At 49.4% G+C, this 13663-nt stretch overlaps 3 protein-coding genes across 3 annotated transcripts; 1 reads left to right on the forward strand and 2 right to left on the reverse strand.

The window, feature by feature from the left end:
• Window positions 1–1978: 1978 nt before the first annotated feature.
• Window positions 1979–2998, reverse strand: UCRPA7_5449 (putative acyl-protein thioesterase 1 protein; the record flags this gene model as incomplete). The annotated part of the gene is made up of 4 exons (XM_007917996.1): window positions 1979–2096; window positions 2174–2571; window positions 2638–2670; window positions 2804–2998. 4 exons carry the CDS (start codon window positions 2996–2998, stop codon window positions 1979–1981), a joined length of 744 nt encoding a protein of 247 aa, XP_007916187.1.
• Window positions 2999–3743: 745 nt separating this feature from the next.
• On the forward strand, window positions 3744–4891 carry UCRPA7_5450 (putative aromatic ring-opening dioxygenase subunit protein; the record flags this gene model as incomplete). Its single annotated transcript, XM_007917997.1, has 4 exons — window positions 3744–3884; window positions 3965–4137; window positions 4190–4350; window positions 4443–4891. The coding sequence occupies 4 exons, from the start codon at window positions 3744–3746 to the stop codon at window positions 4889–4891; spliced, it is 924 nt and encodes a 307-aa protein (XP_007916188.1).
• Window positions 4892–7298: 2407 nt separating this feature from the next.
• Window positions 7299–8240, reverse strand: UCRPA7_5451 (putative quinone oxidoreductase protein; the record flags this gene model as incomplete). The annotated part of the gene is made up of 1 exon (XM_007917998.1): window positions 7299–8240. One exon carries the CDS (start codon window positions 8238–8240, stop codon window positions 7299–7301), a length of 942 nt encoding a protein of 313 aa, XP_007916189.1.
• Between the last annotated feature and the right edge of the window lie 5423 nt (window positions 8241–13663).

The raw sequence follows: 13663 nt of genomic DNA on the forward strand, positions 1-13663 counted from the left end.
CACTGAAACTGCAGGCGCCACAGCAGTCGATCGAATAAGCTTAAACGCCTTTCCACCAAAGTACATTCTGCGTACCGACATACCGACATAGAGCGCCCAGTTGTAAGCCGATGATGAGCCGGAAAGTCGGAGATGCACAAGCACACGCCACGTCGCTCCATCTCTCTACTGAGTAACGGCCATCGCATCACGGCCGCACGCTCCGCAAGGGGCCGTGAGTTCGCTTGTTTTAACGTTGTATCTCCTATGCAGCCTTATGGCGCAGTCCCAGCCCTAACGAGAGATAAGATTCTTTAAGACAACCTTGGAACCTTGGGAACCTTGGAAGGCGATGCTCGCTTATTGTCCATACACCAAAAGCCACCCCCCCCCCCCCCCCGGTCGTTGCGCCGCCGCTCTCCGGGACCACATTAATGTTATAGACAGGTGGACGCCGGACGGCACTAAGGCTCGTATGGGAACGACCGGCCCAATCGTTGACATCGCCCATCGACACAACTTCCAAGCTTGTATAAGCTTATTTACTGCCACTGCACGCTTCTGCCCCCAACTTCGATATCAAACATCGTTTGAGCACGTCTGCACGCCCATGTCTTGTCCGAAACAGGAACTCCGTAAATTCACGAACTTGTTTTGATCGCCTACATGCCAAGACTGCGGAAAGCGAATCAGTTCGTGTTCGCATGCCGGAATAGGCCCATCAAACCCGATCGGTTTTGCTCATCGGCTTAGCTAATGCTCGGTTTGGACACAACTTTCTCGATATATACCTATTTTGCAGATCCTTACCCTACACCGCGAAACATATCAGAAAAAACACGTCCGAATAGTAGTAGCACAGCGTTGCAATATACTGTCTAGACCGGCCAATATCGGCAGATGACCAAGTGGCCGTCACCCAGCGGCAGGAGTCTGCATAGCTGGTAAAGCCAGCTATGTCACAATTTAGTCCTTGCCTTTCGTTCATTTCGTTCATAAGTTCCTTAACACACATCTTATAAACTATATGAGAAAAAACCCTTGTCATCACATAAGTAATTGCTGTCACTAATTGAATTTCCAGGATATCAAATAGATAAAAGTGGTCTTAATTAGGTCTACTACAGATAGCATCAAAGGAGGGGGAAAGAGCAAGGAAAGGGAGCCCTGAGTACAGACTTTAACGGGAGTCGATCACTTGAAGATTACTAGCTATTTTCTTTGTCGTCCAGGCTCAATCTAGCTAACCAGAGGTTAGGCACGATTGGCTTCCAACTGAGCATCGCAGGCATTGCCCTTATTGGCGTGGAATACCTCTATACCTGCCTATATCGGCAGGCAACACTGGCGTGCAATGTCCTCGCATGAAATTGTGATCATAAAACGAGAAACTCCACCCTGGAGAGCTTCCAATACAGGCGGCCAAGACGGTCTTAATAAGTTTACCCTAGTTTGCTTCTTAAACGATCCCAGGCCATTTGAACGGTGTCGAGCAGTTGAAGGCGAACTTGTGGCCTGATGCTGCAGTTTCTCATGAGTGATATATAAATGAATTGTCCTCTATATGGCTGGACTGCCTCTATGCAAAAAGCAACCCCTAATGCGGGATCGTATCTGTCATAACACTGTGCGCCATATCCACAACAAACGAGCCAGGGCGTGCCTTTCCCATGCCGCCCTGTCTAGCAGATCGAGTTTCTCCTCGGCGCCACATGCTGTCTAAAGTAGCTATGCAGGAGTCACCCGCTTTGAAAGCACGGTATGTCAGCCCACATGAGGGGCTGGTTAAGAGACCCGTCCCAGTGTGCCATGCTCAGAACCTTGGGCGGCAGATCTGGGACGCAAGTCCCCAGCATAACACCTCAGTCGGCCAATCATCCACCTCTACCTTCGGCTAAGCAGCCTCCAAGACAGGTCAAAAGCCTTGTACTTCCGTGAACGCAAAAGTCCATGCAGTCAGATGATGTGAGCCGGAGGTGGCGCTTGCATAGGGCTAAATTTATAGCTCTGACTTGCCTGTCTCCTCTGCTGCAGCCCCGTCCTTCGGCGGCAGACGCTTTCCAAGGAACGTCTCGACATCATCGAGCTCCTCGAGACATGCAGAGTGGCCCATGCCCCTGTCATCCCTGTTAGCACCACCGTCCACATGTAACGTTATATAGGCCAGCGCCAAGCCATCGCGTGTCAAACTCACGGGTACTCCTTCCACGAGATATCGTAGCCCATGGCATTCAGCGTCGAGTACGACAGCTTGCCCAGCTCGGTGCGCACCAGCGGGTCCGAGTCGCCGTGCAGCATGAGGATGGGCGTGTCCCTGTTGAACTCGGGCTTGGGCAGCAGCTCGCGGAACTGCATGCTCAGCAGCAGCCACGAGGACAGGGCCACGATGCCCGCCAGCTTGACCTTGGCGGTGAGCCCCGCGAAGATGGACATGGCGCCGCCCTGGCTGAAGCCGCCGAGCACGATGCGGTCCGCCGGGATGCCGGCGTCGATCTCCTTCTGGATCAGCCCGTGCAGGTACTCCCGGCTGGCCGTGATGCCCGCCGCGTCCTCGTTGGCGCACATGCTCTCTATCTCGCCGTCAAGCACGGCCTGCGTGGAGTTTAGCAACGGTGCATGATGAAATAATCAGGGGTAGTTAGGTGGTCGAGAACTTACGATATCAAACCAGCCTGGCATTCTGAAGCCGCCCTAATCCAGACATGAATGATCAGTTGATGAACGTCTCACAGCACTGTCGCCACTCTGACGGGTGAATCTCCGGCTGACGCTAGCCATGAATCACATGATGCCCGGGAGAGTCCCCGTATTGGCGGAGACTTACATTGCAGGTGATAGGGATTTGTGGTGCGTGAGGCAGGATGAACTTGACCTCGTCAAGCCGTGAACGGCGCCGCCAGTTCTCTACCGCCGATGCCCAGCCATGGCCGGTGTCGCCGAGGCCGTGCGCGAAGATGACCGTTGCGGTATGGGCCTTGACAGCCGGAAAGACAAGAGGTGAGGCGTATCGGAGGGCCATTCTGTCGGTATGTGAGTGTGTGTGTACGTACGTACGTGTGTATGCCTTTCAAGCACCTCGGGATGCGGGTGCCGATTGCGTTAGTGAGGGGCTCGGGTGTACGGTACGTGGGGCAAAGCAGAGTCGTCAATTCGAGACGCGAAAAACAGAGAGTAAGGAGACCGGATCCGGAATCGCGAGCGGCAATACGGCACTCTGGAGTAGATAAAGGAGCGCTGGGTCGGGAGCAATAGATGGACCACCGCCGTCTTGATACACTGGAGCGCTACAGGATCGATGTTTGAGTGTGCGTGTGTTGGCCCCCCTCAGCCGCAGTCTCAGCTCCCAGAGGAATTTGCGGATTCTGGGGGCCGCTCGGCTCGAGGCGCGCGCGGCAGCCCTTGCACTAGCGCCCCTGAGGCGCTCATAATGGCTCCGCAGGGGGCTTCATTATCCACAGTAGCACTCATTTTTGGAGAGCTGGCTCGTCTTAAGTGATCATTGAATAATCGAGCTCCACTGAGGACGAGACATGGCCTGACAAATTCGCAGAGATTTGGAAGATTATGAATATAATCAATCATCCTTCATACTTCCGGTGAAGCTGAGGAGGGAAATCTATCTATAATTGCCACACACATAGGGAGCCATTGGCGTGGTCTTGATGGGTAGCACGCGATCTCCACGAGGCCTGCTAGTAGTGGCGTCACTCGCTGTCGCAATTGTAGCCGCGTTGCTCTCGACGCCTTATATCCGGTCTTCGCCCATGTTCTCGAGCTGGACATCGTCATCTTCAAAAGCCTTCGCTGCGGTAGCCTCATTCCTCTCCCGACGTGATTACTCAACACCAGCAGCGACCACCGGCATGGCGAAGAAGACTCCCGTCTACTTTTTTAGCCACGGCGGCGTAAGTGCCCCTCCCGCCTGTCAGCCCTACACACGTAGCGAGATAAATATAGAGACGCTGGCCTAACGATCCTTCCACAGCCAACTGTCCAGTACAACACCGAGCATCCTGTGTATCCCGTGCTTCAGGAGATCGGTCGCGAGATCACACAGAAGGTCAAGCCCAAGGCGGTGGTTGTCTTTTCGGGCCACTGGCAAGCCACGCCGAACTCGATACGAGTCAATCAAGCTGAGCACACTGATCTCATTTACGAGTACGTGATAAGCCACTTCCACAGAATGATGATCACTGATATGCGGATATAGCTTTTACGGCTTCCCGGATCATTACTACAAAGCCAAATACCCCAATCGGGGTAGTCCGCAGTTGGCTAGCCACGTCTTAGACTTGCTCAGCCAAGCTGGCATCAAGGCCGAAGGAGTTTCGCGAGGTCTCGACCATGGCGTATGGGCTGGATTCCATGTCGGTAAGTCACAATTGCATTTCTTTACAAGGCCGTAATTGGCCAACCGTGGGAAAGATTTACCAAGAGGAGCATTTACTAACAGCTACCACAAGCCTTTCATCCGGAGGAGAACCCCTTGAATGTTCCTTTGGTGCAGGTCTCACTCTACCACTCCGAGGATCCTGACGCCCACTACCGGCTTGGGAAAGCGGTTGCTCCACTCCGAGAAGAAGGTGTTGTAATCATCGGCGCAGGGATGTCTGTGCACAATTTACGGGAGCTCGTCTTTGACGGCGAACCGATGCCGTACAGCGTGTCCTTCGACAACGCGCTGAAGGAGGCCGCTGAGGCCCCGCCGAGCGAGCGCCAGAAGAAGATGGCTGAAATCTGCAGGCGGCCGGACGCGAAGCAAGCACATCCGTGGATGGACCATCTGATGCCCATTCATGTCGCTGCCGGTGCGGCGGGAGACGACGCGGGAAAGCAAACGTGGACGATGCAGGAAGGCAGCTTCGGCTGGGCACAATATCGTTTCGGAGAGGTTCCCAGCTCACAATTATAAATTCAAGCAATAGCATCAAGATTCGCTGCATCATCCACCACATGCTGGACTGTCAGCCAGTCAAGCTCTCAACCCATGTTCCGCGTGACAAGATGTCAAAGGCCCCTCTCAAACTAACAGATTCTGCCATACTGACAATCAGCCGGCTGCTGACATTGAGATCTAGCGAAAGACAACAGCCACACGGTCATCCATGTACTGCGACACGTCGTCGACGAATAAGCTAGCAACTATCGATATAACACCATATCCAATGCTGCAATAATACACGTATGGATAGGCCTCCGCATACGCCACCTGTCCAGCCAGGACGAGCTTGTTGAAAATCTCCGGGGTAACCCCTTGAATACCACGCATTGGTGCAAGAAGCGAGCCCACCATGAAGCCTATCACCTTTGACACATCTTCCTCATGAAGGCGCTCTCAACAGCCACAAGGACTAAATGCTCGAGCAGCTTCTCAGTGAGGCTACCCCTGAAGATGTAGTAGATCGCATATCCCACAGCACCCCGACAACGCGAATGGTCAACGTAAACGCCGCGGCGGTGGCAATCAGGTCGTCCGGACAGACAACCCGCGCAACGACCCAGGCTGGCACAGCAATACCGCCGACCCCAAGGCCGGCAACCACAAAGCAGCATAGACATTGGCGAGGCTTTCTCTGCGAGCCGAAGCCATGGCGCCACAGCCCAGCGTCATCAGGCATGAAGCGACCAAGAGAAGCGGTTTGATACCGCCACGGCGTTTACGTGGAGACAGGCTGCCAAGCGTCAGAATACAACCGACAAGGACGCCGAAGGCGAAGGGCAAGCCGCAGATGCCGACGCCAGTAGGATCATAGCTGTAAGCAATATATGAATATTGTCCGGGCCACATTGTTAGCACTGAGAAGTTCGTGCCGAAGACTATTATTATTTGACTTTAATCTATAATATAAGCTCGAAACGATAAAACCGTACGTGAATCCGTATGGTCAACCATGTCGGATGCTGATGAATGGGGATATGTAGGACTCGCCGATGTTGGGCTCAGTACTCAAGGCATGATGGTGATTATTGTGGGCTCTGTTCCTCCTTCGTAGCATGTACATAGTGATGGAAGGCTTGAGCAGCCATCGATGCATGATACGCACAACCAACGGACTAATGATGATAGTACCAATCAGTACTGAGTCAATTTGCATTCAACTGGTCCCAGTGTGGTCTCATGTCTCTACAAACGGTACACGGTACCTCATTAAATGATGTGGAAATCATGTCCTTGAAATTGCCTTGGCCGTGCCTGGTGTTCGCTTGTCTCCTCGTGCACTGGTGTACTGCTTTTGATTGCCTATTCTTGCCTGCCCTCAAAATACGACGGTCCCATTCTAGTAGGGCAGCCTAGGAAGTAGTCATACCTAGATAGAGACATACGTGATCAGTAGGCAGAGTTAGCAGCCGCAGATGCCATTACGGACGTGCATGCCAGCCATCTAGTAGGCTCATCTTACCGCTAGTCGGTTCACCTTACCGGACATCGGCGACAGTGACAAGTTGCCGCAAGAGCTTGTCGCAGCGAGGCGCATAACCCCTTCTCGAAGTTGGTGCTAGTGGTTCTAGGAGCTGCTTGTGTTGCTATATCAGATTAGATTAGACCGCACTGTACCGTATCGCACCGCATCGCGAAACCTGCTCCGCATCTCCATCCGCTTGCCATCAGGTCAAACCAGGATCTCTCCACCACTTTCAACACGACTTGTTTACTTGGCTTTCATATTACCGCCACTCTTTAGTCCTCCAGCATGGCATTCCAAACAGCCTGACTGTCTCATCCGCTGCGGACGACGTAACGTGAGCTTGAACGTGAGCGTTCGCGGTCGGCCATGTGTGTCTGTGGCGCACATTTTCCGCAGAAGTTTTTTTGCACCGCAAAAGAGCACTTGCGCTTCCCGCCGCAGTCTCGAAACGTGTCGATAAGTGCCAAGATCAAGCTGTCATCTCTTGCAAGCCCCATCATACAGAAGCCCAGATGGCTCAATTTTAGACATTACAACAGTGCGATGGAGGCGGAATGAAGCACGCTAAATCAAGCGAACCTCAGCATTCGCCTTTAGCCTTCACTCATTCGAACCATATCGCTAGCTACGAATGTAGTGATTAAAGGGAATAGAAATCACAATTGCGTCTTGAAATCTATACTGCTTGCGGAATGGCGTGGCATGTTCGTGTCATCTCTGGGATACTGTTTGGACTGTAGAACATAGTGGTAGATTGAACAGCAAATGTGCATTGAGGAGTAGCGTTAGATATACTTCCTAGGTTGATTTTGAGTCTAGCTATACGGATCTCCTGAAATGCCGCTGGTGTGTGATTTTGAGTCTAGGGATCAAATTGTATTAAACCCCTTGAGGTTTACTGGTTCGTCTAGATCAGGGAACCAAGACAAGCCTCCTCTGACTCTCGCTCGTATCATCCCAGATATCTTCGATGTCGCTGAACTTGGCGGTGATGGCGAAGCCGTCAGTCTTCAAGCTTCCAAACATCTCCAACATATTCATCGTCTCGTCGGCCAATTCGCTAGGATCCCAAGAGCCAGGGCCACAACCACGAATTGTGACACGTTTGGCGCGTAGAAAGCGCGTCGGAACTCTAAACTCCTCGTCTCCCGACATGATACTAACATGAAGGTAGACAATTTCTCTCTGAGGCTGCAGTGCTTTGATGACAGCCTCTGGGTATGGTCCGCTAACGTAATCGAGAACGACATCTACGTGCCCAATCTGATCGAAGCATCCATCGCTCGGTTCGTCTCGCATGGGCATGCGTTCGTCTAGCTCGGGGATTCGGTCGAGTGCATTTGAATTTCTTGCGGCCCCAATGATTCTCTTCGCGCCGAGGTGTCTCGCAATTGACGAAGCAATTTGGCCGCTCATGGTTGTGGCCCCCAGGATGAGAAGACTCCAGTCAGGGGGGAGCTCCTGGGTGCCTATGTTGACGCGTTTCTTGAGAGCCATCCAACTGCAAGCAGCTGGATTCATCATGCCGGCGACCAAAATATGATTGGCGTCGGGAGCTAGAGGGAACGTTGCGTTTTTGTCAACGTTGACGTATTCGGCAAAGGAGCCAGCTCTGAGCGTGGAGAAGTAATATTTCGTGCCTGTGGCTTCATCGAGACCAACACCGTCCACGCCGGGGGTATGAGGAAGGATACTGTATGGTGCGTCGGCGCCGTTAGCGATAGAGTGAACCACACGGTGCAAGCCGGCAGCGAGGACCCGAAGATGTAGTTGATTCGCGGTTGGAGCTGGAAGATCGGGGACCACGGTCCATACTGGGGTATCGCCCCAAGCTTTGATCAAAGCTGCGTGCATTCTTGTGGTTATTGAGCAATATGCGAGGTCTTGGGGATGTCTTTAGTGCTGTGGTGTCAGACTCTTTTGCAACGTGGTTTACGAAGGCTAGGATAGTAGGAATCTTCATGAATGGGGCTGAGGTGTTTTCTTGGCTACGATCCTAACACGGTCAAAGTAGGTATCTGGCTGCCTTCTTGGTGGTAGTCAATACAAAGGTCTCCTGTCACTACCTAGGCAAGAACGTTGTCGTTCTCCTGAAACCTCAATGACGGAAACTACGATCAACGTAACCAACGTTACAGCTCCTCCAGGTCAAACTTGAAGGGAGCTAAAATCGCTTAAGTCAATGAAAACGCTTCTGAAAGTGCTTCTAATATGGCATTATGCGACGCTGGGCCTTGCATTGACGTGACCGACGGCATATGCTAGGGCTAGCATCGCTCGGAGCAGCCTTGACCTGCAAAAGAGGCGTTTTAGAAGCTCTAGAGGCTACCTAGGTACTGATTCCTTAAGAAATTGAACTGAGAGGGAGCCTACCCAGGCATATCCCCCCTAAGATTGATTTTCCTGATCTGAATTTCTTATCTCTTATGGGCTAGGTATGGTTTGTAATGTCAATGAAACTAATGTGATCGTCCTTTCTTATCTTGTGAAATTTGTTGCAGAGTAACTTCTTGACCTGTCTCCGTGTCATATTTCCACCTTGTAATTCACTCTCTCTGATGTCACTCCACGTTGTGGCATTCTCGCTTCGGGTTATTGATTGAGGCATAATATCAATTAATGATGAATAATAACGGGAAGCAACTATTTTTCCTCGGGTTTCTTCTGAACCTGGCCGTGTCTAGTATGGCAGTGCGCAAACAAACAACTCTGGCCCTTGAAACAATGTCCAGCGCGCCAGAATGGACACTCTAGTCGCTCTTGTGGCAAATGTGCTGGGTTTGCATGTAGGTAAGGGTAATGGTGGCCTCGCTGTGAACAACCAGGCCCTTTTCCCTTTCCCCCAAATGTCAGCCACCAAGGGCATATCATTGCCCCTGGGTCATTTAGCGCGGCTACGTCAAGGTGCCTCTTCAAAATAAACAGTGTTAGCTGAGAAACACGTTCCGGCTAGCTTCAGTTACTCACTCTTGGAGCCTCTGGTTGCATGTGTTGGGATATCTCCCCTTCGAGGTTCTGCTTCTGCTGACCGAGCGTTGCGGATGGAGAGCTGAGCTGCTCTTGTTTTTCAGGAAAGCCTTAATCGTCATCCAAGTAGTTGTCAGGATCTGTTGCGAGGGTTACCAGCTTCTTAGCTCGATGACCTTTAATTTTCCCTTCGATGGATTGATAAATGTCGCATACATCCTCCACAGACAATCTGTCTTCATCTCGTAACTTATATAGAACCTGAGTGAGCTCAAATTAGCTAGATGAAAATGGGAAGTTGTTTGCAACACTGCAAAATTTACCTCTATCAGGATGTCAACTGTATCTTCGTTATTCTCCGACATGATCACAGAGAATGCTTGAAAGAACCTTTCTGGCTGTGTTGCCACTCGATAGTCGCTGAACTGTGGCGAGGGGGTACAAAGAGAAGACAATATACGTTTCTCGTATGGAAATGATCTTGAGCTGGGTGGTAAGCTTGGAAGGGAAAGATTGTGATATTATTAGAGATATATATATATACATAGAAAATTGGAGTATCAGAGGTGAATGAAATGACGATGTTGAGGCAGGCTAACCATATGCTGGTTTGCTGAAAACCGCCATCTGAAGTTTGGAATTCGGCCTTTGAACGAAAACTTTCCTGTGTTTGGGAAATTCACTTGGTTTCTTAGTGTTGACCTCATGCTAGAAGGCCCAAAGTTGTCAAGATGATAATGACCCAAGAGAAAGGTTTAAACCATTGAAGAACCACCCACCATCTCAAAACTGGAATAGGCAACGAATCACAAGGTGAATTGTTGATCACATGGCGTTGTCGAAGACGTCGTCGTAAGACAAGATGTTTTTCGTCGGCCAAGTCAAGAAGAGCCTTATGGCAAGTCAGCCTGAAATCCTTATATGTTCACCGGCGAAAAAGTCATCCTACTTACCTTCACCAGGCGCTCTATTGCCGGTCCTCCGGCTGCCTTCTCACTTGGGGGTCGATTCATGATCAACAGAACTCAACGTGACACATAACGGAATCAGGTTTCCGAAAATTATGAGATTCTGATTTGTAGAGAGATAAAGAAAGCCTAAATTCTCAGGGTGGAAGGAAACGTGAGAGCTGTTTTGTGGTGGAGACAATAAGTGCGGTGAGAATTTTCTATTTCCTCTGAACATTTTATAAACAATATCGCCGTAAATATAAGGCTGTCAACAAAGGTCATATAATGAAACAGCTGATGGCTTCTTATATGCTCCGCAGGCTATTTTCCAACCCTTTTTAACCTAGGTCCTGCCGGGAAGAATTTGAAAAAATTTGTAAGGTCAATATAAAATGGAGGTGTACGCACAGCTCCACTTGAGGTGTAACAGCAACTTATCCCGTATAAACAATTGCTTCATGGACAAGAGTATAATTCACCCTGCTCCTTTAAGCCGACTCCTGGCCAGGTGTGACGTAGTTGATATATGTGGGTGGTCGTTGTCGCTACGATCCAAATGTTTTCAACTCGCAACTATAGTATGTTTAGCTTGAGTCTTTCAGTGTCTAGATACCGAAAAGCATATGTATAACCTCCGATAAGACAAGAACAGATAGCAGATATATGACTTTGAACACAGGAGATAAATTCATATACATAATTCATCACGAAGTCTTGCCAAATCTCTTAGATTAGCACAATCCCTCAGTCCTGGATTCGTAGTGTTCTTTGAGCTTAAAAAATTATCTCGTTTGAGACTGGTAGGCCAAAGTATAATATACCTATCACGGACGATTAGACTTCGGCTGCATCTGACCGTGGCTCGTATGTTTATACTCAAAGCGGCACACATCGTCCGCCTTGCAGCAAAAGCCTTCCGTCCGTCAGGGGCATTCTAAACCCCTCTTGGATTGCTCCAGCTACGATAGAATGAAGATAGAGACAATCTGAATTGTAGCATCTACGACCTTTTCCCCGGCAACCGAATGTCAGCCAGCATGGAGAAGGAAGTAGTCGGGGAATATTGCTGTTTGATGCCTCATATGTCGGCTTCTCAACCAGTCTATTACTTCCGGGTCTGATTCTTTGTGCCAGGAATGATCCTCGACAAGGGATATTTGATAGTTTTGTAGAGCTTTCGTGTATATTGGACGATGAAAAACATCATGAGCTATGTTGGAAGCATATAGTAAGTGCAGGGGATCTTAGTATAAGTCATGCGAGGAATCCCTATCATCGGAGTGAATGGTTTTATGTCTTCTACTACATTTCGGCGCACGAGCCATCACGCGGACAACTGAGCTCTATCAATTAGGTGTAAGGATAGAGTCTGTATTGATATCTGGGCCAAGTTTCCTCCTTAAGTAGCTAGGCTTCGCCAGGCCCTGACTCATAATTCAAAGGCGTTTAGTCATGAAAGTTTGTCGTACTGTTTGCTGCTATTTGATGCCATTACTGGCGCTTCATCATGAGACTAGTGATTTCTCTGCATGCGATCGAAAGCAATGGCTAAAGTTTGTTTTAATACAAAAATCAAATAAGTTGGCAAAAAAGTCGTCTTCCTAGTGTTTGGCTTGTGAATCAGCAGATTTGTTTTCGGCTTTGTCTCCGTATCATGTCAATTGTCACGTTTATAGGGCGCGTTTGCGTGGAATAAGGAGGCGTCGCTAACCTGGATCGAGTCGAATGAGGAAGCATCACACATGTCTATTAGTCATAAGCTTAGTGAATTGTTCGTGGAATTCCATCGAATAACGCCCCCTAATCTGAATGGACTGTGCCTCGAGTCATAATCACCAACGCTGAAACTGCATTCGTTCTGTTTTTCAGAAGATAGGAAATACGAGAAGCCAGGAAGGCCAGGTAAATACAGACCATGGGGACCCAAACGTGCTGGAACAGGAGGGCTTGTTTAGTATAACATCATCTTCGATACCGTCTTGATTCAAAAAAGATTGCATAAGAGCTCGAGCAACATCACTCCATACATATCGATATCTTTTGAACCAGGAGACTAGCTTATCAAAAAGACCCTTCACTAACTTGATCTAGAGCCCAGAAGTCTGGCCCCAACCCCACATCCTCAGCCAGGTTGTTGAAAGAAAACAATGGCATGGCTGGCGTGAGGAGGAGGTTGTATACATGGTCATCTAATTGTTCCGCTGTATCCAGAGGAGATATGACCTCCACTACCACCGGATCTCCCCCATTGTACTCTCTGTGTCCTGTAAAAGTCCTTGTGGGCTCTGGATTCTGTGTTGAGTAGGTGTTACTCGTGTCTCCCTCGGCGTCAGATCCATGGTTTGATGAATTCTTGAGGAGGCGCTCCAAGAGATTGCGAATGTAAAGGACATTCGGCCAGGCATCCTGAAACCCTCTCAGAATTCTCAAAGCTAAGCGTGCTCTGTTTTCAGAGAGTACTCCGATATGGGACCCTTTTCTACGGCTTTGAATGATATGTATGGTTGTTGAAGAGAAAATTGCAGGCAGTCTAAAATGCTGTCAGTCATCTGGAGTTTCCAATGAACTTGATCAGTAACTTACACATGGAATGGCGCACGGTATAGAGAGCCAGAGGCGAGCAGATCTTCCAGAATGCGAGTGGCCTTTCCCGCAAGTGCAACTAGAACACTACTGTCGGCACAGTCTGCGAGCCCGCGGTAGAAAACAACTTGATACTCACTATTACACTTTGTTAGGCATTGAAGGGGTAGAGGAAGCATTACGGGAAACGGTACATGTGATATAGATGTATCAAAGCCGGCCAGAAGCCGCGGTCCAATGCGATACGAGACGGTAATGTTGAAAATCGAGGTGGCAAGGTGTTCTCAAATTTGAGTAGTTCGTTGTACCATCTCTGCTTGGTGTCGAGATCATCATTGGATGAGTATTTTGCAATAATACAACGAGCAGCTGCCAATTATGAGCGGAAAGTTGTATTGTTCTACGTAGATGGTCATACCTCGACAAGATAAATCAGCAAGCAGAATAAGATATGGCTTGCTTTCATACGACATGAACTCGTCTGTCAAAGAAAATGGGGAGTACTCGTAATCTTGGAGATCACTCTCGGCTAATGGGCTAACGTCGAAAAAGTCTGGATTAATGTGTGGGGGTCGACCGTAGATAGCAGCGTGGTGTACATCATTAATCTAATGACATGGTTAAGTACACAATCTCTAGGCTAGACGATATAAAGACACTGTTGCTTACATATAATACCCACCAAATCCGGCGCCATAACGTTCGACAAGAAGGAGTTAATATTGAATATGACTTTCTGAGTCAATTATCAGCCAATTATAGACAGAAGGCGTTCAA

This window comes from Phaeoacremonium minimum (assembly GCF_000392275.1).
Source record: "Phaeoacremonium minimum UCRPA7 unplaced genomic scaffold PA7_03_scaffold_413, whole genome shotgun sequence".
Classification (NCBI taxonomy): Eukaryota; Fungi; Ascomycota; class Sordariomycetes; order Togniniales; family Togniniaceae; genus Phaeoacremonium; species Phaeoacremonium minimum.